The sequence below is a fragment of the Lissotriton helveticus genome, chromosome 10, assembly GCF_964261635.1.
Source record: "Lissotriton helveticus chromosome 10, aLisHel1.1, whole genome shotgun sequence".
NCBI classification, from domain to species: Eukaryota; Metazoa; Chordata; class Amphibia; order Caudata; family Salamandridae; genus Lissotriton; species Lissotriton helveticus.
Window position 1 is genome coordinate 653304432 of NC_136071.1, and position 24440 is coordinate 653328871.

The 24440-nt window shown below is 44.9% G+C and overlaps 1 protein-coding gene across 1 annotated transcript in view; it reads right to left on the reverse strand.

Annotated features, from left to right (window-relative positions):
• The window catches only part of LOC144784430 (BOS complex subunit NOMO1-like), a 318569-nt gene that overhangs the window by 184486 nt on the left and 109643 nt on the right, over positions 1–24440 (reverse strand). Inside the window, exons 13-15 of the mRNA XM_078663178.1 lie at positions 21461–21602; positions 14802–14933; positions 8589–8725 (exon numbers count right to left, since the gene is read on the reverse strand). Coding sequence (XP_078519304.1) covers positions 8589–8725; positions 14802–14933; positions 21461–21602 — 411 coding nt within the window. The remainder of the gene's footprint in view (positions 1–8588; positions 8726–14801; positions 14934–21460; positions 21603–24440) is intronic.

The following is a 24440-nucleotide window of genomic DNA, read 5'->3' on the forward strand; positions in this document are numbered from 1 at the left end:
AGATGACTTCAGCAAAAAGCATATGTTTCCTCTGTGAGGCCCACTAGAAGTTAATGCTGTGGCCTTGATTCTCTAGTGAAAGATATGTCAATTTTCTTCTATTGTCTTTATTCTCAGTGATTTCGTTATTTTCTGTAGCTCGCATTTAACACAAATCGGCCTTCCTGACTTGTGCTCCTATTTTACGGCTTCTTAAGATTGTCTTTGGGCCATACATCTGCCCTGTTGGTGGATTCACTGTCCCGGCATGAAGGCTCCCTTACGTATGGCTTCCTCATGACCCCTTACATGCAAACCACACCCATTATTACTCAAGGGGCAAATGTGTTGGTGACCTTGCACCACTATGCGAACAGCCTGCATTGGCCAGTGGCCGTAGAGGTTTACGTTGGCCCTTACACTCACTACCATGAATGCCAACCCTCCCAATTCAGGCAGGAGACTACTAATTTCAAGGCTAGTCTCCCGCCACCTGATTCCTACATGAAAAACGTAATTCCTCGGTGGGTTTCCGATGGCAGGGACTGGTCTTGTGTGACGCGGATTATGCACTGACAGTAACCTGCTCCTGCTTGCAAGTACAAAACAGTTTTGTCATTCTTTGTATGTCTGTCATAGAAATTGCTCCCGACAGGTTTGGAATAAACTTATATTTGAATTTTTGATATCCGATCCTGCAGCAGCACACTTGCAAGTCCCATACACGTCGATAAACCCAATGCAGGCCGCAATAGAGGTCAATGGGAGAAAACATTCTCCTGAATATTTTAAAAAATCTTCCACTTTCTTCTTCCAAAATGTTGGCATGTATGCACTACAAGGAAGGAGGGAGAGTCTCCCAGCTAAGGTTAACCACAGGTGCCCCCGTATTTACCTATTTAACATGACACCAAGACAGCTGCAGCTGGCCCATTCATCCTACTCTTAGATTATCTTGCAAGAGAAAGAGGTTCAGGCTAGCTGGTTACTGTCTCTATATCCTGATCACTACTGTGAGCATGAAACAGAGGCAAGTCCCAGAGTCAGTTGACCCTGCCTTCTAAATCAGGTGGTAAGATCAAGATTTCTTTACAGCTGATGGGCAGTGCCAGGGAAATAGAATGTGGGTTACAAATAGGCCAAGGGTTTACACAGCCCTCCTGCTGGCTTCCAGAGTGTTCCTCCTCTCAAAAACCTATGCGGTAGTAGAAGGACTTCTGTCTGTCCGGTTTGCATCTACGAACATGACATTAGGCCAGTTGTTAGATGTACCGGTCCACTAGAGCTACTGATAAGCAGAAAGACTCACCTGCCAGCCTCTAAGCAAAGGCAGACCTGCGCGAGCAGTAAGCTACTGACACACTCTCCCTGGCCCTGGGCACGGCCAGGGATTAAGAATGGAGTCTGTCAGACAAAAAGAGTCAGGGAATCATTCAACCTTTCCTAGCCTTCAGGAAAAGGGAGGTTGGGAGGGGGCATTTTGTTAAAGTACAACATATGTCAACAGGGGCAGGTCAACTACTGCAGACTCTTTTTAAAAACAATTGTTTGGTTTGGCGTGCTCTCAACAAAGAGCACCTGAGAATGAAACTATTTAAAAACTCCGGTTATATTTGTCTCTTTTTGCTATCAAGAGTAGAGATTTTTAATTGATAGGGAAAATGTACAACATATCAGACTACAGTGGCCAAACTCCATTCCCCATCCTGTCTGTATTTTCTTTCTACAGAATCAGAGGAGCTGGAGTTAGGATGCAGTAGGACATAGGACAACTGTCCATGGAACTGAAATACAATTTCGCAGGCTTTGATGCTTGAGTTTTCCTCCTTGATGACTATACCCATCCACTGACGTCCGACCAAGAGTGTGGCGTCTAAGATTCTGTGTAATCTGAAGCTTGTGCAATTGATGGGTAAAAGTTTAGTTAAATGAATGAGACAGTGCATACATATAAAGAGATTTAATATCAGCTACTGGCAACTAACTAAGTCTCAGGCACATTGTTTCCGAGGTTATGTCAAAGTACATAAGCCACAAACGGAAGCTTCTGGAAAATAATTAGGATTGAGCTGTGAACTAGTAGAAGGGTCTTGCAAAGGAAATGCTGCATCCTACAACTGGATTCTGGCAAACCCTAAATGCCACTCTCAATTGAGAATATTAAAGTGAATCCAGTACAATGGACATTTGTATCAAGCCAGAATCCACTATCCTGAACTGATGCCAGGCTGGGACCATTTTGTAAAAGATCAATATAACAAACTACAAATCTAGGAGAGTCCTTAATCCATGTCTCTTTCAGGATTATGAAATTATAAACCGAATCCCTGGCTGATTTTAAGATTTACTGATCCCATTGGGAGGTTTTCGCACCTTCTCGTCCGTGCTCACTGCCTCTCTATAAACTGCCAGATCTCTTAACTCAAGTCTTACAAGAAGATGGTCACTTTACTCAGTCCATTGGTCTTTTCTTGATAAAATAAGGGTGGCAAGAGAGAAGACAATAGGGTGGACAGGGTGGCATGATGTTTATTGCAAAAGAAGGTCATTGGTCCAGATGAGTCGTGCTGCCGAAAGGCAGGAGGAGGAACCTTTCCCTATAAATGCCTCTAAAACCGCAACACAAGTTGCAAGATTGGGCCAATTATTAAGCTAATCATTTAGTTAATTAATTTATAGCAGCTCAGCAGAAACGGATGGGAGATTAATCCTGGGGAACCAAACCGGGGGCGGGGTGGGGCTGCTTGGTCAGCATTTGAAATGGTGGAATTATAAGTACTACGTGAGTGGACCCATGATAGTGGCTTAAAACTGTCTACAAATATCTTCATGTTCTTTGTGAGGATCATTCAAAATACTAATTTATTTCACAGTATTAAGCTCCAGGAATAGTATAGTACTACAGCAACCATAACACAGTCTGCGTCCTCTCAGTACACTAGTCTTTTTATGACTGAGGGGTCAACCTGGAAAATGAGAAAGAATAAGGACATCAAAGACTCAAAAGAGGTAATCCTTGTCCTACAAAGAATGCAGTAAGGGTCACAGGGAGTTAACAGAAGCATACATTAAAGAAATATAAACTACAAAGTTAAGTTGTTTGTATGGTGGTACTGTAGTCTCTTGTTGAAGCATACAAGCAAAATCATGACAATTTGTCACACATCAAATAATGAATACCAATTAATAGCAATAGCTATCACAAAAGGTTTTCATAGATCATATATATTTTAACAGAATTTTAAAGGGCCGAACTCAAAACAATTAAAGCACTCAAGTAGTAGAATTGATCAGTAAACATAGCACTGAAGTAAGCAACACGTGTTTCGGTGAGTGCCCACTTCTCCAGGGCAAATTCAGCAAATAGAACAAACAACAAACAAAAGCTCTGGTGTTGAGCTTGTCAGAAAACAAAGTCCGCACGCACATGGAATATAATTTGCGTCCTGCCCTACCAGTAGCAGTGGATGCCATTTCAATTTTTGTCAGCTCAGATCTTAGCAAATTCAAAATGGATAGGCAGTGGAAGCTACATCAACTGATCGACCCTCTGAAAGCGGTGGGGGCATAAGTGTTCATGCAGGAACCGGCAAAGATCAAAGTCATCCACAAAGGGGTGAGGGGTCGGATGTGTTTCACAGAACAAGATGCAAAGATGGCTCTCAGTAACATCAAAGGGACAGCAGAGTGATCAAGATTTTTACTTACAGTTCCTTACTTGATGAATCTAGTAGAATTATGAATGGGGATATGTTTTTCAATAGGGGACTGCCTTTTGGTTGAACTGCCGGTTGGTCTTAGGCTGGGTTCCCTTTCTCTTTTATATCTTTCTAACTGGGTAAAATTGGCGACAAGCAGGTGCCAGAGCGGTGGGGAGAGGTCGATCCTTCTCAACCATCTACAGTTCAATAAGGTGGGGAGGAGTTCCATAGCCAGATATGGGGATCCTTTTGCCAGGGAGGGGATGGTTTGTGGTGGGCGAGGTGCTCTTTGCTAAGGTGCGTGCATGAGAATATTTGCAGATGGGGGTTTGAGGGAGAGAAAATAAGTCTGTTTAATCAGAGAATTTATTAGATGGTCATAGATGGCATGGCTTTTAGGATAGGATGGTGACAAACTGGATCAGTATAATATGATTAGATTAAAATGCATGTATTGGAACCTATCGGGCCTCAACTCTGTTAATAAACAGAATCTGGTACAGGAGGAAAATAAGATCTATAACCCACATATAATTGCGTTAACTGAAACACATTTGGCTTATAAGGATAGACATCTATGTAAACAGCAGGGCTACAATCTATTGACACTACATCACAGACTGCCTCTATTCGAGGAGTAGCTATATTGGCAATTCACAGTTCTTAGTATAAGGTAGTAATGGCTGTATCTGATACTAGGGGCACATGTATATTTTTTGGGTCCTGAAGTCAACGTGGGATCCAGGTCCAGTTCTTCTTCCCCTGGCTACAGGGCAGCAGGTAAAAGGTCAGCACATCACGACAGCAGCTTCTTCATAATAGCACTCCAGCAAAATGCCAGTCCTTTCAGCAGCACAGCAATCCTTCTTCCCAGCAGAGTATCCTCCGGTCCAGATGTGCACTGAGTTGGTGGGGTCAGAGTTCCAGAACTTCTACCCAGTTGTGCCTTTGAAGTGGGGAAGACTTCAAGGAGAGGCCTTTGAAAGTGCACAGAATCCTTGTCCTTCCTGACCTGGCTCCAGACTCACTACAGGAGGGTATGCAGTCCTTTGTGTGGGGACAGGACACATCCTATTCAGGTGTACGTGTCAGCTCCTCCCTCTCATCCTGCCCAGGATGGCACATCAGGAAGTGGATGGCCCATCAGTGACACCTAAGCTCCCTCTGTGTGTGGTTGTCTGAAGGGAATGCACAAAGCCAATCACTCACTCCAGACGTGTATTCAGAAACAGGCAGAAGGCACAGAATGGTTAAAGTAACAACATGTCAACTTTATCACCAGTTGTGATTTTAAATTGTGAGTCCTGGCACACCAAAATTGGGTGTCCCATCTCTTCCCAACTGGAAATTACACTTATAAGATGTGATAAGGTAACCACAATGTTAACCTATGGACGAGATGGGCCTTACGGTTGTGAAAAACGAATGTAAGTGTTTTTCACTACGTGGACAAGTACAACTTAAAAGTACATGTCCCGATTTTTAAATACACTGTACCCTGCCCTTGAGGCTGTCCAGGGCCTACCTTAGGGATGACTTATATGTATTAAGGAAAAGGGTTTGGGCCAGGCAAGAGGGTTAGCTTACCAGGTTGACATGGCAGTTCAAAACTGCACACACAGGCTCTGCAGTGGCATGCCTGAGGCATGTTAAAGTGCTACTTAAGTAGGTGGCACAATTAGAGCTTCAGGCTCACGAGTAGCATTCAATTTACAGGTCCTGGGTACATGTAGTGCGCTGTACTAGGGACTTGAGTAAATAAAATCTGACACTTGCGGATAAGACAATATTACCGAGTTTAGCGTAGAGAGTAGAGAGCACATGCACTTTAGCACTGGTTAGCAGTGGTAAAGTGCCCAGAGTCCTAAAGCCAACAAAAACTAATTCATACATGGGAGGAAGGCAAAGTATGGAGGTGACCCTACAAAAAGGGCCAGGTCCAACACACATTGTACACCTTTTGCCCTCCAACATTGACCCCTTGTCTCAGCCTTAGCGGCTCAATTTGTCTCTGCTAAAGGAGTTGGTAATGGGATGCTGCCTTTTAAGACCCTCGAGACCAGGAGTAGGAAAGGCAGTGGTAGGTGCGCGGGTAGTAACGGCTACCATTAGCTACCCCAAAATAACACCCACAGAAACACCAGAAAATACAAAGCCAAGCACCTGCCATGATTGTGACCTTACAATGAATAAACATCACTCTGGCAACGAAAGGACTACAGTGGCTCTCCAACAAGCAACATACAAAAGGCGGAGTGCATCATGTAGAGCATAACACAGTGTACGTATCAGCGCCTACTTACCTCCTCAGAATATTCTATCTCCATCAGCTGCTTTAATCTTTGCCATTTATCAATATATTCATAAGCCAAGTTCCAGTGATAGATGCCTTACACATGTGTTTTTTTGAATTTCTCAGTGAAAAAACCTTCCTCGAGAAGAAAAAAAAGCTAGAAACCTATCCGCTCCAGGTAGCGTTTGGACAAGAACCACCTAACATCCACAATTAGAGCTGTGTCATAATAGTGTAGCCACTAAAAATATGCCATCCTGGGGCGGCAAAGTTTTCTGAAGAATTATGGATTTTCCACATATTCCGCCATCTGCTGCTTAAACTGTAGATTTTTACACAGGCGCGGTGCGTCCATTGGGGCGTAGGGGCGTAGCCCCACTAAGCCCCATGGACCCACCGCGTCGTCACGAAAATACAAATACAACAAATACTGAAGTAATCTTGCTCGCTACCTGCCGCCCGGTAAACCCGACTTTTCCGTGCGGGGGGGGGGGGGGCGGATGGGCCTGCTGCATGTGCGCAAGTTGATTTATGGGCAGAATCATGTTCGCGCATGCGCAGATTGATTCCCTGTGCATTTCCCTTTAGAGAGAGGACCTGGGGGCGGGCCGCAGCCCCCGGGGTTAACCAGGGGGACTGGGCGAGGAGTCATGGTGCCCCCCCCAGCCAATCCTGACGGTTAGTGCGGCCGACTTTGGGAAACCAGGTTCGAGCCTCTTATTGTAAATAATCGTGAAATGGGAGGAGAATGTATAGATTTGTGTCAGAAGAATTGGCACATATTTAAACTCGAAGTCTTATTGTTTCATCGTGAAAAGTAGCATTCAATGGGATTAAAAATGTGGTCGGCAGTGAACTGCTTCAGAGAGCAGACGCTTCAGAGAGCAAAGCAAGAAAAGAAGTTCAGGTGGAAATCAGACGTATGAATTGAGGCTGGTTATCACTGTCACGCTGTAGTCGGAAGGATGTTCACACTCTTGTCAAAGCCATTTTATTCATTCACCTTGTTACTCTTATTGGACTTTATAAGCAGGAGTCTGCCCGATTTACCAAGACAAATAGGGCTCAGTTTGAGCAAAGATTTACGCTTCAATAAATCACGGAACTTAAAATAAAACAGAAAAAGAATGTGGGTTTCTGAGGAAATAGTAGCATTTACGTCACCCATCTGTATGCGTGTAACTACACGCATACAGATGGGTGGATGCATGAATGAATGATGGATGCAGGATGGATGGATGGATGAATGGATGGGTGAATGGATGCAGGAAAGGATGCAGGACGGATGGGTGGATTGATGGATGGATGATGGATGCAGGATGGGTGGATGGATGAATGGATGCAGGAAAGGATGCAGGACGGATGGGTGGATTGATGGATGGATGATGGATGCAGGATGGGTGGATGGGTGGATGCATGAATGAATGGTGGATGATGGATGGGTGGATGGATGGGTGGATGCATGAATGAATGATGGATGCAGGATGGATGAATGGATGGATGGGTGAATGTATGCAGGAAAGGATGCAGGATGGATGGGTGGATGGATGATGGATGCAGGATGGGTGGATGGGTGGATGCATGAATGAATGGTGGATGATGGATGGGTGGATGGATGGGTGGATGCATGGATGCAGGATGGATGATGGATGGGTGGATGGATGGATGGGTGGATGGATGGATGGGTGGATGAATGAATGAATGATGGATGCTGGATGGATGGGTGGATGCATGAATGATGGATGCAGGATGGATGGATGAATGGATGGGTGAATGGATGAATGGATGCAGGATGGATGGATGGATGGGTGGATGCATGAATGAATGATGGATGCAGGATGGATGGGTGGATGCATGAATGAATGATGGATGCAGAATTGATGGGTGGGTGGATGCATGAATGAATGATGTATGGATGTAGGATGGGTGGGTGGGTGGATGTATGGATGGGTGGATGCATGAATGATGTATGGATGGATGCACGGTGGTTCGGGCTCGCTCGCTGTGCTCGCTGCGGTGCAATATGCAAATTAGTTTACGCCTCACCACTTTCAAATGTCACCAGCCGCCCCAGTTTTTACATACAATTTGTTTGTAGCTTAATGGGGTAAAAAGTTGCTGAAAATATGCTCACACGTGCTCCCACGCATTATAAAGCCCTTCGCAAAGGTTGACTGCCTCATATTTCAGTTGTTTATTCCTGTATTTGGTACTTAACTGGCAGTACTAATGATGTGTAATCGTTGGCCAGATCGTGTAACTATGGGTAAAATGACATTAATGAAGCAATACTATTGCAAAGTGTGCAGCTTCACGGAGCATAATTTACCTTTTCGTGGCGCATAATTTAGTCAATCCTGCCGTATAATTTGGTCCTGCCCTTCCGCATAATTCCAGTGGTTCAGATCATACATAGTCTTAACAAGCGATGTGAATTCTTGCCTATTCGTTAACTGCTCATTTCAAACAAGTGTAACGCCTCGATGTGACCGCAAGATGGCGTAAGCGTTCCACAATAAAACAACTATATACGCTTTCGTGCAGTTGATCAAACCATACAAGGTAATGTACTGTATACAAGGGTTTAAGGAGACGATAGACGCATTCATACGAACCAGAGTTATTGCGTGTGAAAGGGAACACCTCAGCATATAGCCAGTTTGCCTTAATTCTACGCCTGACACGTCATCGTCCAACACTTCCAGCTCCAGAGACTTATTCTTCCAGCACCAATCTTCGTGTACGATACTAACTGAAACCAGAATTAAAAAAATATATTTTTACAATCCCTTACCGTCCCACATTATACCACTATTTTTTTTTTCTGCGAGGCACGTAGACCAATTTTTTTCAGCAAATACACCAAAGGCACGTCAACACATATTACTTCAGCACCACAGTTATCTAGAGTCATCATTTAGCCAATTCATCGGCTTCTGATTTTTTTTTTTACCATCACATTAAAATGTGTAGAAATCACCCTTCTCGTGCACCACATTGAGAACAGGAAACCGGCTCCAATAGTGTATTCTGTAGCAGGTTTCCTGTTCTCAATGTGGTGCACGAGAAGGGTTTACCTGATTTCTAGTAATGATTAATGACAGTTTTGCCCTGAAGCTTTATTTATAGAAACGATTTAATGTCAGTTCTTCCCTGAAGTTTTATTTCTAGCAGAATTGCTTTTCATAGCCAAAAACTTTTTAGCATTAATCTTTGTTTTTACTTGTCTCCACTTTTAGCTAATTTATTTATTTATTGCACTGGGCACTTTCAACAAATTTCCTGTTAAGTTTCGCCTACCTGTATCCTCAAAATCTCATGCATTGCTCAAAATGGAATCACGCTTGTGGCTAGTACCGAGTTTTTATCTTCTTTTTTTTTAGGACTGATAGTGCACGATTTAAGCGTCTTAGTTATGCAAATGTTTTCCTGCGTGTGTTCTATTTTTTTCTTTGTTATGTAATTATATATTGTGTGCTGTACTTTTTTAGGTCATTCTGACCGAAATAAAGTCTATTTGAACTGAACTGTTTAACATTAAGGAGTAAGTGGTTGTGATTCCCTTGAGAACCACGCTCCAATAAACAGCTTTACTGGGACACAATGCTAACCAAGATCTACGATTGACAATAGCTTCTATTGGCTCCACCATCAAACCTACTAACACACTTATAATAAGTGTAAAGTATTCAATTCACAAAACGTGAATTTACAATTATAAGTCGTATTCTAACACAGTATTAGTAAGTACAGTAGTAGAAAAAAATTATTTATTTCCAGGACACAAATCATATAGAAATATAGGCAAACCGTGTAATCTTTAGTTTTTCTTTATTCTAACAATTTCTAGTGCACGGTGTATGGGGCGGGGCGGGCGGATAGTGGGCGTTCTGGGTTTAGTCGTCATGGAAAGTTAGGGAACACCATCAATCAATCAATCAAGCTTTTGTTAAGAGCAACTACTCACCCGGTATGGTCTCATGGCGCGTGGGGGGGGGCTCTTGGGGAGCAGGGGGGAGGGGCGTTCGCAGCTCCTTGTCACTCACGGAGAAGTCGAGCGGCCAAGCAGGTCCTTAGGTCTTCCACCATGGCTCACAGTGGGTAAATGTACTTGTTTAAAGGGATTCATAAACTTTTCTATGGCTTTTTCACACCAAAAAAATGGTCAGAGATTTGCACCTATCATCAGGAGCAGGGGTATACAGGTTACAATGGGGAAAATGAGATGGTAACATCCTTAAAACTGGTGTGGCAAGGGTAGGGGGGGGAGGGGATATTCCCGACAGTAGAAACATTTTCCCATCGGAAAAAAATGCATATTACACGCTACTACAATCAATAGGTTTTTGCATGTGTAAATGTTGACTAAGTCATACATGCAAAAATGAACTGACATTATCCTGATGGGAATCTGCAAATGTACTCTTAAGAACCTGCAACAGTCATACTCAATAGACAATCTTTTATTACTGGACTATTGCCTACTACTATAGATACATTTACATATTGGATACAGTATGTATGTAGATGTCCAGGATGCAAGGGGCTACATTTGTGCAGCAAGGTGAAATCACACCGAAGATTATTGTGACTGTTAGGAACGTTGTTTTCATGGGTAAAGTCATTGTTAATTGCAATCTTTGTGACATAAAAAGTCTCTCTCATGGTAACTTCACTGCACTGTATTAATCCTGAATTTGACCTTAGTACTGCAGTAATTAATGTGTGAATTCGTGTTTATAATCAGAATTGCACTAAATAGCGTGATATTAGGCCACATTTATTTTCATTGCCAATTAATTTATATGTGCCATAGCAATGATTATGCACGCGGCAATGGAATCAAACCAATTGTTCACATGGTAAGTTATTTAACCCTTTGCGTCCTGGTGATGGAACCACTCCGTCACCAGCCACGGACGCGCTGTGCTAACGACAGCCGCGCCTGCACGGCATCAATTCCGCGCCTGCGCTGAGCGTTCTATTGAGCGGGCAGGGCCGTGACGGAACCACTCAGTCACAAGCACAGCGCGCTCGTGACGGAGCGGTTCCGTCACGAGCATGGCGGCGCCGCGCGCCCCCCCCCTATCCCCCAGCGCTGCGGCGGAATTACCGCCGCGGCCAAGGGGTTAAAAAACAAAAAGTCACAGGTTTACTTCATGCTTAGGGGCAGGGCCTACCTGAATAGTCTGAAGAAATATGTTGCCTCGAAAACATTGGTTGGAAATGCAAATGGCAGTCATTTCGATATACATTTAAATTGATTATTAGTTCTATTTTTCATTGCTTCAATAGTTGTGCTAAATCCTAACACTCCCCAATACTATTAATCTAATCCTTGCCATGATTAACCTCACAAGTCCTACCATTAACCCTAACTGTAACTCTAAACCTAAACTCCACACTAACATACATCTTAACACCCTCTATGTTTTAACCCATTCCACTTCTTGGTATTTTTTCTCAATAACATTATTTCAAACTTTTGGATGATCAACATCTCATCCAACCCACAGGATTAAAGCTAATGACCTATCAAGAGGGGTACCTGCTGTTTATCTTAACTGAAGCTCTGTAGATCATTATTTACTGTAGATTTATACACGTTTATCGCAATAAAACGAAAGTCTGTCAGGCATATCTACTTTTAATACTTTGTAAATTTTAGGGTTTGTTTTTAGTACAGGTCATTGATGGCCAGGGCGACAGGAATTATGAGAATCAGCGTTTTCCACATAATTAAGGATTGACAGCACTTGCACCTTAATCCACATGCACCAGGCAAGGCAGCAGGAGGACCAGACGGGGTGCCAGTGGGGATTTTTAAACACAATTTATAACTCTGGGCCCTGCTGCTCAAAAATGTTTTTAGGTCTATAAAAGTTGGTGGGGGGGGAGGGCAGTTGAGTCATAGAGGTAGTCAGTCAGAGTCCCCATATATAAAAAAAGGTTATAAGAACATCCCTTTCAACTATCGCCCGATTGCACTGCTTGACTCTTCTGAAAAAATCCTTGGTAGGGTCATCTTAGGCAAAGTAGAAGCTTGGGCCAGTATAAACTCCTTTTTTTAACCAATGTGCAATATGGATTCTGCCCAGGAATGGGCGTTACAGAGCAAGCTTTAAATCTCTCCCTAATCTTGGGTAAATATCTGAAGGCCAGGAGAGGGGCAACAAATATTGCCTTTATGGACCTCTCCTGTGCCTTTGACTTAGTGGATAGAAACAAACTGTGGGACATTATGGGACTTGAAGGAGTGGATTTATCTTTGTTGCATGTGCTAAAAGTCTTCACCAAGATACAAGCATGAAAGTTCGCTATTCCCAATCAGACAAACAAACTCCCCCTAGCCAAGTTACCCGTGCGGTGAGTCAAGGCTGCATCCTGGCACCTTTTTAATTTCATTTTACATTAATGCCCTTGACTCCTTTTTAAAAAACTGTACCCCGATGTCCCAAAACTGGTTCATGTCTAGTCCCTGTTTTACTATGCAAGGATGATGCCATCCTCCTGGCCCACACTGCAAATGGTCTGCAAGCTCTTTAAGATGTTTTATAGTTTTATGCAGGGACTAAACCTCAATGTTGAGAATGATAAATCCTGCATTTTAACATGCGGGTCAAAGACCAGCCCGTTCAAAGACGTTTTTTTGGGGCCGTACACCGATAAAAAATAAGGGACTTTGGCTATCTGGGCATTCTATTCAGTGCCAATTTGAAATGGGACCATTTGATTCTTCAAAAACCCCAGTGGATGGAGGTGAATTGTGAATCTCTGTTTAGATTTGCAAACGATTTAGGACACAAATCCCTCAAAGAATTGACAATTTTATACAGAAGTAAATACCTGTCATTTGGTCCAAAATTGCGAGAGTCTGGGGACATACACCTGTAAAGACCCTCCAGCAAGCAGAAAACTAGTTTTTAACAAGGCTTTTAGGACTTCCCAGATCCACATCCAGTTTTATCACTAACAATGAAACGGGCCTAGATTTTATAGAAGATATAGTGGGCTTGGCACCCATTCTTGCAGTGGGTTAGAATCTGGTCTCCTCTGGAGTTAAGTTTCACGCTGGGAATAGTAGAGGATTGTCTGAAACAGACAAATATGCTAGGCATCCCATGGATAAAGTATATAAAAAAAACACTTTATGACCTAGGATGACCTAGTGTCTTTGAGAACACTAGCAAGATTGGTTCACACAAGAAGGTCTTGGTAAAGGAAACATACCATGGCCATAGAGATAAGTTGAGACTTGAGAAAGTTCTAGACATGATAAATGTCCACTTGTACATCCCTTTGTCAAACTGCGAAGGCATGGAGCCCTGTCTATCATAGATAAAGGCACCAGAACACAGATTTTATTTAACCCTCCTTTGAATAAATATGAATTAATTCCTGGTGGCTTTCCCCTGTACTGGAACGTGGATTGCGTCACATCCCCACTGCTCATGCGATAGTGTCCATACAGTCCACTTAACACTTTATGTTATTCTGCACTTTATATACTGGAACCCAGTTTTTACGCCCAATTTTAGCCGGGGAAGGTTTTAAAACGGATCAAGAAGAATGATTGCTTTCACAATGCTGTGAGTCACCAGACATGTGTTATGCAGTGTTGAATTTTATTACTCAGGCAAGGAGCTTAAGGAAAAAATATGCAGTATGATTCAGCTCTGATGTCATGGAAGGGCAATGACGATGTACAATTCAGTAATTGACTTTTGGGATTCTAACGCCTGCGATCTGTTTGTAATTTGTTTTCAGCATGTGTTTTTACGGTCAAATGAATAATTTGAGATTTCAGCAAATAAAACCTGTTTTTGCTCATGGCTCAAACTGATTATGGATTACAGAAAAGCACCGAGATTAAACATTTGCCCAGGCAGAATAAATATAAATTTAAATGGTAACGCAGCAATGTTTAAATATGCATAAATTGCCTTTTCTTGCTGCATAATTTAGTTGCCCCAGCAGCATTCCTTGGTCCTCTATTTCCGTATAATTCCAACAGCCTAGGCATTGCAGGATACTTTTCCTCATAGATCGCTGCTTTTATTAGTGGTGGCGCCCCAGCAGGCTACAAAGTTATATCATTAGTGTTAAAGGGTGAAACTCGCCCTCTACAGCTGCAGAGCAGTGTGATTCCCTAGAAACTTCAGTTGCCTCCAGTGCTCAATTTGTTTAAAAAAACAAACACAAAAAGTGCCAGGGCCCCCGTCAGGACGGCTATGCAGATTGCAAGACCCATTGCCCCGACAGCACTGCCAACAACAGTACTACCGAACTACTAACAATCACATTCCTACAAGTGAAATAATTCAGACTATTCCAACTCCACAAGGCTATAAAAATTGTTTGGGAGGTAGGTATTTGTCGTTTTTAAAGTATATTGAGTTAACAAACAACTTTTGTTATGCTCATCTAGAAATTGCTCAAACAGCACCACCATGTGGCAGACTGTCATCAGTGCCAGTGTTAATAACAAGGTGCAGGTGCCGAGCACCGGAAACCACTGGCACAAATTAAGCACTGGCACTGCCTCTTTATACTCAAATGTCACTACTAGTGGGGGGGGGGGGTGCATGCAACTGCAACTCATTTATACTCATAGCGACAACAGTCCCATTAAACATTTGCCATTCGCTAACATGAACCAATCGGCTTGAGCCATGCACTGTATTCCTTGAAGTCACATTGCCAGTATGGAGAAAGGTCAGAAACAAATGTTTGCTAAGTAGGGTGAAATGGGAAAGGATCTACATACTCCTATTGCCAGGACTATCCCAGAAACTGTAATAACACATAGTTAAACAAACAAATCTTACTTTTGTATTTGCCAGGTAAAACATTCTCAAACATGAAAGCAGCCGTGTTGGACTTTACAGAAAGCTGAAGACTGCGCTTCTCTCCCTGACGACTCATGGGCTGTAAAGTCACCGTGACATCACCACAAGCATCTGCAGAAAACAAAACAAATAATCATTCTAAATATTGAACTAAAACAAATTAGGTAAAATATTAAAAGTCGATGTAAAAATAGCCATTATTAATAGTATGTACTATGTGTAATGCAAAAACAAAGCTATCAGCGAAGACACATGCGCGCGCGCACACACACACACACAAATATTTAAATCATGCCCGAGAAAAAAACATCTTGAACAATAATACAAGTGCTCCACAGCAAAAGTAATATTCTATGTTATTGGCACTGTATAGCCTAAATGGTTTGAGAAAAAACTGGACACTTACTCACATGACCTAGTTATTGTTTAGGTTTAACCGTTCATGCACTGGTTAAGGTTAAATCGATTTGTTTACATCTACTGCATATGAAACCACAACATGACGGTTACCTTTATTCAGAGTGAGAAGTGGCATCATGGCTGACAAAGCTTTGCCTCTTGAGTCGTTGCCCCTCCCCCATCTTAATAAATGAAATGAAACGAGTGTAGCCACTCTGTAGTTATAGTTTCGACTCCCTTTGGATGACCTCCACAAAACTTTGCAGACCTATTGCTTTTTCTGGGACCCAAACATGTTTTTATGCCAATGCATTTTCCATAGACTTCTGCGACAAAAGTAGCATCAAAATGGCTTAACGCATTTACATAAAATCGGTCTGGAATGTAGATTATGGTGTGGAAAGGGTCCTTTTTAAGATCTGAAGTGGTTCAATAGTTTTTAAGTTATAAGGGACACAAACGTAGTGATATATTGGGCCACAGTTTACTGCGGTACATACCGATGACAAAAGTGACAAGACACAATATTAATGGCTTATGAAAGCCCTTACAAAATAAAAAGGCAGGCCTATTTTTTAGACTACAGTTTGGCTGAGTTGTGAGTTTTGTTTAAGTAAGATATAGCTTAAAACTATGTTTTTAAGCTATAAGAAGACCTGAGGAAGTTTAGTATATATAGTCTGGACAGGTAGGTACATTTATTTATATTGCTTTATATTTTTGTTTTTTTAAAGCTTTCAAAGGATCGCAGTACTGTCTCAAAAGTACTGCAGTACTTTAAAAATGTAAAAAATAAATAACTAAGCGATGCCCTACTCTCCAGCGTGCTACTGCACTAGTCTAAATTCACTCTACTCTGCACCACCATAGTACTGCACTCAATTCTACACCACAGCAGTCTGTGCCACTCTACCCTGCACCATTCTACGCAACTGCACTCCGAGCCCTTTCACTGAACTATAGGCCACTGCATTCTACTCTACTGTACGCCACTATCTACATCAGCGTATCCCAATCTAATCTAGGCCACTCTATTCTACCACACTTCAGTCTACCAAACTCCCCTCAACCTCTATGCCACTGTACTCCACTATGTTGTACACCACTATGTTGTTCACCACTCTATTGTACTACAATCTACTATATTTCACAATACAGTTCACAGTACGCTACTGCATTGTACGTCACTCTACTCTATGTTAATCTACTCAACCCCACTCCCCTCTACCTCACTTCCCTCTACGCCACAGTGCTCTAATGTGCACCACTCAACTCTACGCCGCTGCACTCTGCTCTACCCCCCTACTACTCATGGCATCAATGATGACATCTCGAATGACATCACTGAAGACATCTACAGAACCATTCACACCCTAATGCAGCCTCTCATATACCCACTCACACCCTTATGCAGCCTCTTGTATACCCACTCATATGTGCACACAAGCACTCACAGACCCATACAACTACTCACACACCACCCCATCCACTCATACACCCCCACAACCACTCAAACATCCATACAAACATTTACACACCCAGTCACACACCCATACAACCACTCACACACCCAGTTACACCCCCACACCCACTCACACACCGGTACAACCACTTACAGACCCACCTACAAAGCCATACAACCACTCAGACATCCACAGAACCACTCATTTTTGACTTGCCGATATCTTTGGAGCCGTTTGGTGAATCTTCACGGAAGTTTCCAAAAAAAGTGTCAAGTTGGGTCTTGTGCATGGAAAGTTTTAGGGCTTTATAAAATAATGCTCTGGTGCTCTTGTAACTTTACTATTACAGAAAAGCAAGCTGAACTATTAGTTTTGTGTTACCAAACTACACTATTTAGAGAACAAAATATATGGCCACATCAAGCACCAGAGGTGGGTTTCAAACCGCAATCTTGATACACCAAGGAGAGTAATTCATACTAAAGACTGGGGCAGAAGGCAGCGTTACTGTACTGTGTGAGTGCTTTCTGTCCTTCTGTATATCAATTCACAGTGGAAATACTTTGTTGGGGAGCAATGGAGTTTCCAGTTCCTAATTGAAGACATTTTTATTTGTTCGGCATATGGTTTACTAGAGTGCATTTGGCATGAATGGAGGTGTTGGTAGAAAATTGCACCTGGTTATAATGTGACTGAATGTCTAGGGGATAAAACTCATTGGGGTGAGGGGCGCGCGGGAAACCGGTCCCAGGATACTTGTTTCCGGTCCAGGGAGGACCTGGCATGGCAGTTCGGTCTGCACTGTTCCCATGAGGCACAGGGTCAAGACTGATTTGAATATGGCTGGGTCTAAACTGGGGTGGCATGGTGAGCAAAAGAACAACGGATTTAACCCAGATCTCTTGACTGGGGGGGAATGTATGATTTATTCAGCATTCCGTCCATCAGTTGTTTGAGTAGCACTGGAGCCCACACAAGGCACCAAGTCAGCAATGTTGGGAACTGCAGGGGAGCCTGAATGCCCCCACGCTACATGCCGGATGCCCACCTCCAGCGGGAGACGGCATTGCTCTCACACAGGAAGCTGTGTGTGAGAGCAATCGTTTCATTTGTTTCCCTGCCCGCATGACAGGAGGCAGAGAAACAGACGAAAACTCCACTCCCAGCATGAAGGAGAGGTTTGACAGATCCCGCTTGCTGCCACTTCCTGGGAGCAAAGTTAGTGTTTGCTCTGGCTTGGTGGGAGCCGTCACAGCTCCTGACAACTCCTAGCAAACAAGCTAAATCCTAGGGTTTGGCACTCCGGGGCATAAGAAGCCGGCAACGGGGGAAGCGGTCCCCAGGGCCATTAATGGTATCAAGGCCCCCCCCCTCCTTCTCTGTGCACGGGCTGGCCCTGGGGAGGTGTTGGTCCCCAGGGCTGTATATGGCCCAGGATGGGGGGGTGAGGGGAGGGGTGCTTGCCACCTCTCAGTATTATTTTCTTTATAGGCCCTGGGAAGGTGGAAGTCACCAGGGTCCAGGGGGGTCTGCACGACTCCTGCAAATTATTGTTTTTATTGCCCTGGGAGGTGGTAGGAAGCCAAGCAGGGTGGTCTGGGCGGCCCCACCTCCATTATTAAATAAAGATCCCAAGGGAGATGGTGGTCCCCGGGGCTCTCCGAAGCCCAGGAGGGAGTCTGTGGGGCCTCCCTCTATTTTTATAAATAAAGCCCCAGGGATGTGGTGTTCTCTGGGGTTCCTAGAGCCTCAGAAAGGGGTCCCTGTGTGCCCCCATCCTTTTTCTAAAAAATGTCCCTGGGACCTGGCACACCTGGGTCAGTTTCCAAAACAAGCGCAGTAACCCGCACTTTTTTTTTTTCCCCCCCCATCGAAGACGCGGATCCCTGCCCCCTTTTCCTAAATGTTTTTTCAGAGACTCGGCTGAAGCCTCATCCCAGGATGGCTGCCAACACTTCCTGGTTGAATTGTTGACAGCCAATCAGATCTCAGCAGGAGATCAGAATGGTTTGTGGAGCCTTCACGTTCCTAGATGTACAAATTTGGATTTCTTGTAGTAACTCTAAAACTACTGAACGGATATACACCAAATAACCAAAAGAACTATTTCTGAACCAAGAGTTATCTTTCGGCCAAATTTGGTGTAATTCTGTCCAGCAGTTCGAGCTGTAGTTGTGTTAAAAAATCCCAGGGTTGGGCACTCTGGGGCATAAGAAGCCGGCAACGGGGGTAGCGGTCCCCAGGGCCATTAATGGTATCAAGCCCCCCCCCCTCCTTCTCGGTGCACGGGCTGGCCCTGGGGCGGCGTTGGTCCCCTGGGCTGTATATGGCCCAGGAAGGCGGGTGAGGGGAGGGGTGCTTGCCCCCTCCCAGTATTATTTTCTTTATAGGCCCTGGGAAGGTGGAAGTCCCCAGGGTCCAGGGGGGTCTGCACGACTCCTGCAAATTGTTTTTATTGCCCTGGGAGGTGGTAGGAAGCCAAGCAGGGTGGTCCGGGTGGCCCCACCTCCATTATTAAATAAAGATCCCAAGGGAGATGGTGGTCCCCGGGGCGACTCCGGAGCCCAGGTGGGGGTCTGTAGGGCCCCCCTATAGTTTTATAAATAAAGCCCTAGGGAGGTGGTGTTCTCTGGGGTTCCTAGAGCCTCAGAAGGGGGTCCCTGTGTGCCCCCATCCTTTTTCTAAAAAATGCCCCTGGGACCTGGCACACCTGGCTCAGTTTCCAAAAGAAGCGCAGTAACCCACACTTTTTGTTTGTTTTTTCCACCGAAGACGTGGATCCCTGCCCACTTTTCCTAAATGTATTTTCAGGGTCTCGGCTGAAGCCTCAACCCAGGGTGGCTGCCAACACTTCCTGGTTGAATTGTTGACAGCCAATCAGATCTCAGCACGAGATCTGGATGGTTTGTGGAGCCTTCACGTTCCTAGATGTACAAATTTGGATTTCTTGTAGAACTCTAAAACTACTGAACGGATATACACCAAATAACCAAAAGAACTATTTCTGAACCAAGAGTTAGCTTTCTGACAAATTTGGTGTAATGCAGTCGAGCTGTAGTCGTGTTCAAAATTTCTATGGGAAAAGCACCCCCCCCCCCCCTCGTCTCGGCCCTTGTTTGACAGATGGCCCCAAAACTTTACGTGCACACCAAGACCCAACTTGAGGCAGTGACTAAGACCGGATTAGGTTGAAATGTTTTGCCGAATAAATTTTATTTGGTGCCGACATGCTGAGTGCAGATCTTTTCTTGTGGGCTATCAACACAAGGGACGCTTTGGATTTTAAACAGGATCTGCAGCCATTATCCTACACCAGCCTCAGAGGTGGACGCGGCCGACAGTATTGAGGAAATCAGTTGTCATAACAGGTAATATATCTACCTCCCCCCGCTAATCATGAACTTCGGCTGTGGACAGTGAGGATGGGCCTGCAGACGAGGGTTAGATGCAGGCTCGTTACTCGCTCACACAATGTAATGCTTATGACCTAATAATATGTAGCTCAAAAATAAACACAACTAAAAACAAAATACATTCAAACAAGTCAAACCAATAAATGACACAATGTTCATAGTTATCTCTGCCAAAGTAGTTGGGGTAATGTGATATTTCACTTTTAGGTCTTATTTATTGGGATAAATATTGTACATAAGCATTAGATCTGATGCAAGAGTGACAGTTTGCATGACTATTGGGCGACACGTGGCTTGTGCTCCTAGCCAGAACGTTGAGCATCTTGAGCAGGCCCTGAGGCTTCGCCCCTGTTCATGAACTGTTCTCAATGCATGGTGAGTGGAAGGCCTAGATGTGCATGGGCTGTACAGCGGGGTTGAACACAGGGCCTCACCATCGGCTATGTACAGTGGGGTTAGCATGGAGGGCCAGTGATTACACCAAACACTGTATGTGGCCACATCAACGGTGCTAGGCCTTTGGTCATTCACATTGTGGGTTGGCTGCAGGGCAGTGCTTTAGGACAGAACCCATACCGAACACTCCACCAACAAGTAACCCCCTTCCCCCTATTGCGCATGCGCAGTGACGGTTGCCATAGGTCCTGGTTTCTTGTCAGTCTATACACACAACTCTCCACTGGCGACCAACACCCAAAGCCTTCAGCTGTGCACAGTGAGAGGCCAGAACTTGCTTCCACCACATAACATGTGGCCGAATCCCATGTGTGGCCATTGGCCAAGCACAAAATGTACTGCTCTTCATTTCTTGTTTATGTTTTTTACAGGATTCAAGGATCCTATGCTGGTTTTTCCAAATCCTGAGCAATGGAGGCTCTGCAGGACACCGGGATGATTCGGGTTCCACATATTTTGCATGGGATGTGGCGTAACAGCTACAGCAGCCAACCTCTGAACCAGGTTCGAGTCAGGAGGAGGCTCAAGCTCTCCTGTGATTCTGGGCAAATCACTTAATCTCCCTGTACCTAAAATTCAATGTGTCCGTCTGTAATGCAACTGGTGCTCGTGTAAAGCGCTCTGATGCCTTCAGGTAGAGTTCACGCTATATCAAACTACAAAAAAAATTGCAAATAAAGAGATGGAGACAGAAATAGAGATACAGGGAAAGAGATGAAGAGATATAGAACTAAACATTTAGAGATAAATAGAAATACAGAGATAAAGGAATAAAGATGGATAGGTAGAGATAAAGAGAGATAGGAAAACAGAGAGACAGACAGACAGACAGACTAGGGGACAGACAGATACCAATAATCCAATAATACAAAGCATGGCTTCTATTATCTGTGGGCATCCATCTTACCCAAGCAAGATACCTTTCCAGAAACAGAGGCCAAGAACTGAGAGAAGGCTACATTCATAACCGGCATGTCTGTCACCGTGACCGGAAAAACTTTGGGCTTCAAGGCAAGTCCTGCTTTTGTCTCAGCTTCCGGGACAGAAACCTGTTATTACAAAAGTGTGATAAATGACAGTAAAAAAAGAAACGCATAAAAACATACTGAAACACACCATACATTATTTTGCCTTCAGGAAGCGACATATACAATTTGTAAAACACATTCTGGCATAACAGTTTGGAAAATTATGTTTTAATTGTTTGGAAAGATATATTGACATACTATTTTGGACCAATTTTGTAATACTAGTGTATTCAGAATGAAAACCCGGATATAACTACCTTTCCAGAAGACCAAACTTTTGTTTTTCAACATGAGCTATGTAGTAGGAATAATGTGGGAAGATCTGAACATATCTATGTAAAATAAAATATTGCATTTAGGGTAATATGTTATGTTATCCTGCATTTCTAAAGAGCACAGCTACTCAGAGTATCCCGGCGCTGCTACCCTGAAACCCCCACCCATCAGCTAAGCAGGAAGAGCCTCTAAAAGAATGGGCTCAGAACAATAGTGTTTTTAAGTTCTTTTTGAAGACAGCCGGATCAGAAACCCTCCTGAAAGCAAGAGGAAGCTCATTCCAGGCTAGGCCAGCTTTACGGGTGAAAGAGCAGCCACCTAACCTATGGTGCAAAAAGCGCGGATTCTGGATAAGGAGTTGGTCCGAAGACCGCAGAATCCTGGAAGGGGTATAGAAAGCAAAGCGCTTCTGCCGATAGAGTGGGCCCAAACCATACCATAATACAAACACTTCCGCATCTTGCGCAACCTCATTTATTAGGTTTTGCCTGGCGAAAAGATGCGCTCTGCGCATCTTTTTCGCGCAGGCGAAAACCTGATGAGAACTGTAGTGTGGGTTTGGGTCGGCCCTCGTCATTCATTGGCTGGCTCCATAAATGGAGCCTAGCCATTGGACGAGGGGCCTGTCCGTCAATGCCGGACCAGATTCGGGGGCGTTCCCGAGATTCTTTGGCTTTTGCCGACGTCACGCGACGTCAGCCGAAAGCCGGGAACGCCCCCGAATCTGTTCCGGCATTGCCGGCACCCGCCTTCCTGCTTGCGTGAGTGCTTTTCCGCCACGTCTCTCCTGCGCTCTCAGCGCTTCCGGTCACCTTCCCCTTGCTCCTTGTTATGCCCCCACAACAGTCGGGGATCTCTGGTGACGAGTTCGCCACACGCGGGGTAGGCAGCAGTCACGCGAGGTCCCAGGGGCTGGCAGGAGGACTTCCCCCGGCAACAGCGCCTCTTCTCGAGGGGCACAGGCGCGCGTCCAATCCGTGCGCGGCTCTCGGGACGAGCCCCTGATGACGCCGCACGCCTCTCCGGTCCTCGGCCAATAGGAGCGCAGCTCCTTCGTGTAGACCCTGGCGGTGGACCAATGGCAGCGCGTCCTTCTCAGACGAGCCTCCCTGAGCGAGCCAATCCTAGCGCGGCTGCTCCGATGCTGCTCACGGGTCCCGGGCCGCTGGCGGTGTGTTTTCTTAGCTCAGCCTCTTTTACAAAACTATAAGCCGTTGCGGTGTCTAGGTGCTGAAACCAGGATTTTTGTGGCCGGTGTAGGTGAGCCCAGATGTGGGGCTCATGTGGCATTTTTCCCATATCATAGTGCGCTGGGAAAGCACTGAAAAAACCTATGGCCCAAAGATGTGCACCCCTGCTTAGTACAGCACGGGTAGGGCGCTTCTAACTATAAACTTCTAAGCCTGAGAAGTGGGCTCTTACTTCCTCATGATGAGAGCAGCCGTGACGCCAACTGGAAGTCAGGCTGTGGAAGCCTGGTCCTTGGCGGGGCTCCTGTGAGGAAGAGTGCTCCGTGGGTTTCCTCAGCCTTGTTGGGGGTAGGGCCCAGACACACACAGTAGAGACCGGAGCCTTGCGGGCTCCATTCAGCCGCTTTCGACATGGACCCCCTAGCTGGATAGCAGCCCTGGGTGCGTGCATTGTGAACGATGGCAGGAGCCTCCCAGCCGCACCAGGCGGCCTGCAGCAGAATGTGAGGAGACCGGACCAGCGGGCGGCTGCAACCTACACTCGCTCAGCCCCCAGGGAATGGTAAGTGAGACTGAGCTTCAGGCTGATGAGCCCCATGCAATGCGCTCATGGGACCAGTCCTTGGCATGAAGGGAGGTCCCCGGTCAACGTGGGCAGAGCATGGGACACCCCTACCCGTGGTATTTCGCCTACATTGGGGTCTCCAGATTTTTGGCGTTAAGGCAGGGTGTGTTGCACCCCTTACTTGTGGTGTTGTGCTCCAAAACGGGGTGAAACCTCAACGGAGGCCCCCGGGGACGAGGACTGCTGCATTTTCTGGTGTAGTTGGGTGTCTGGCCCGGAAGCCTGTACAAAGGACACCAAGTACCCAAAGGAAAGCGCAGGTGTTGTGCTGATTGGGATGTTCATGTATTGGTGTTTGCACTGCTACAAGTGGGCTGTGGTGCACGACTAAATGTTGGTGCTGGATATCATTAGGGGGCACAAATGTTTCTGGGGGACTTATGGTCCTATGGCCTCCTCTGAGACAAAGTGATGTGCGACTTATGTGATGCTTATGCCTAATGCTTTATACTAAGTACAGTTTCTACAAATAGTTATTGACTATCCCTAACTGTAATGGTCATGACAGTGGCCCGATTGGTCTTGTGATGTATGTAAAGTTATGACAACTGCCCGATTGGCACACTGATTTATGTACTACCTGTGAAGTCATGACAAGAGCCTGGTGGCACAGTATATATATGTGATTGTGTTCTAACGTGTTTTTATGGATAATTCATATTACCTTGTGTGGAGTTTCTTTTGTGGTGTGCCTAGTGTGTCGCTGATGTATGAGTGTGTTGCTCAACTGCTTTACACATTGACTTTAGGAAAAGCCTGACTGCTCTG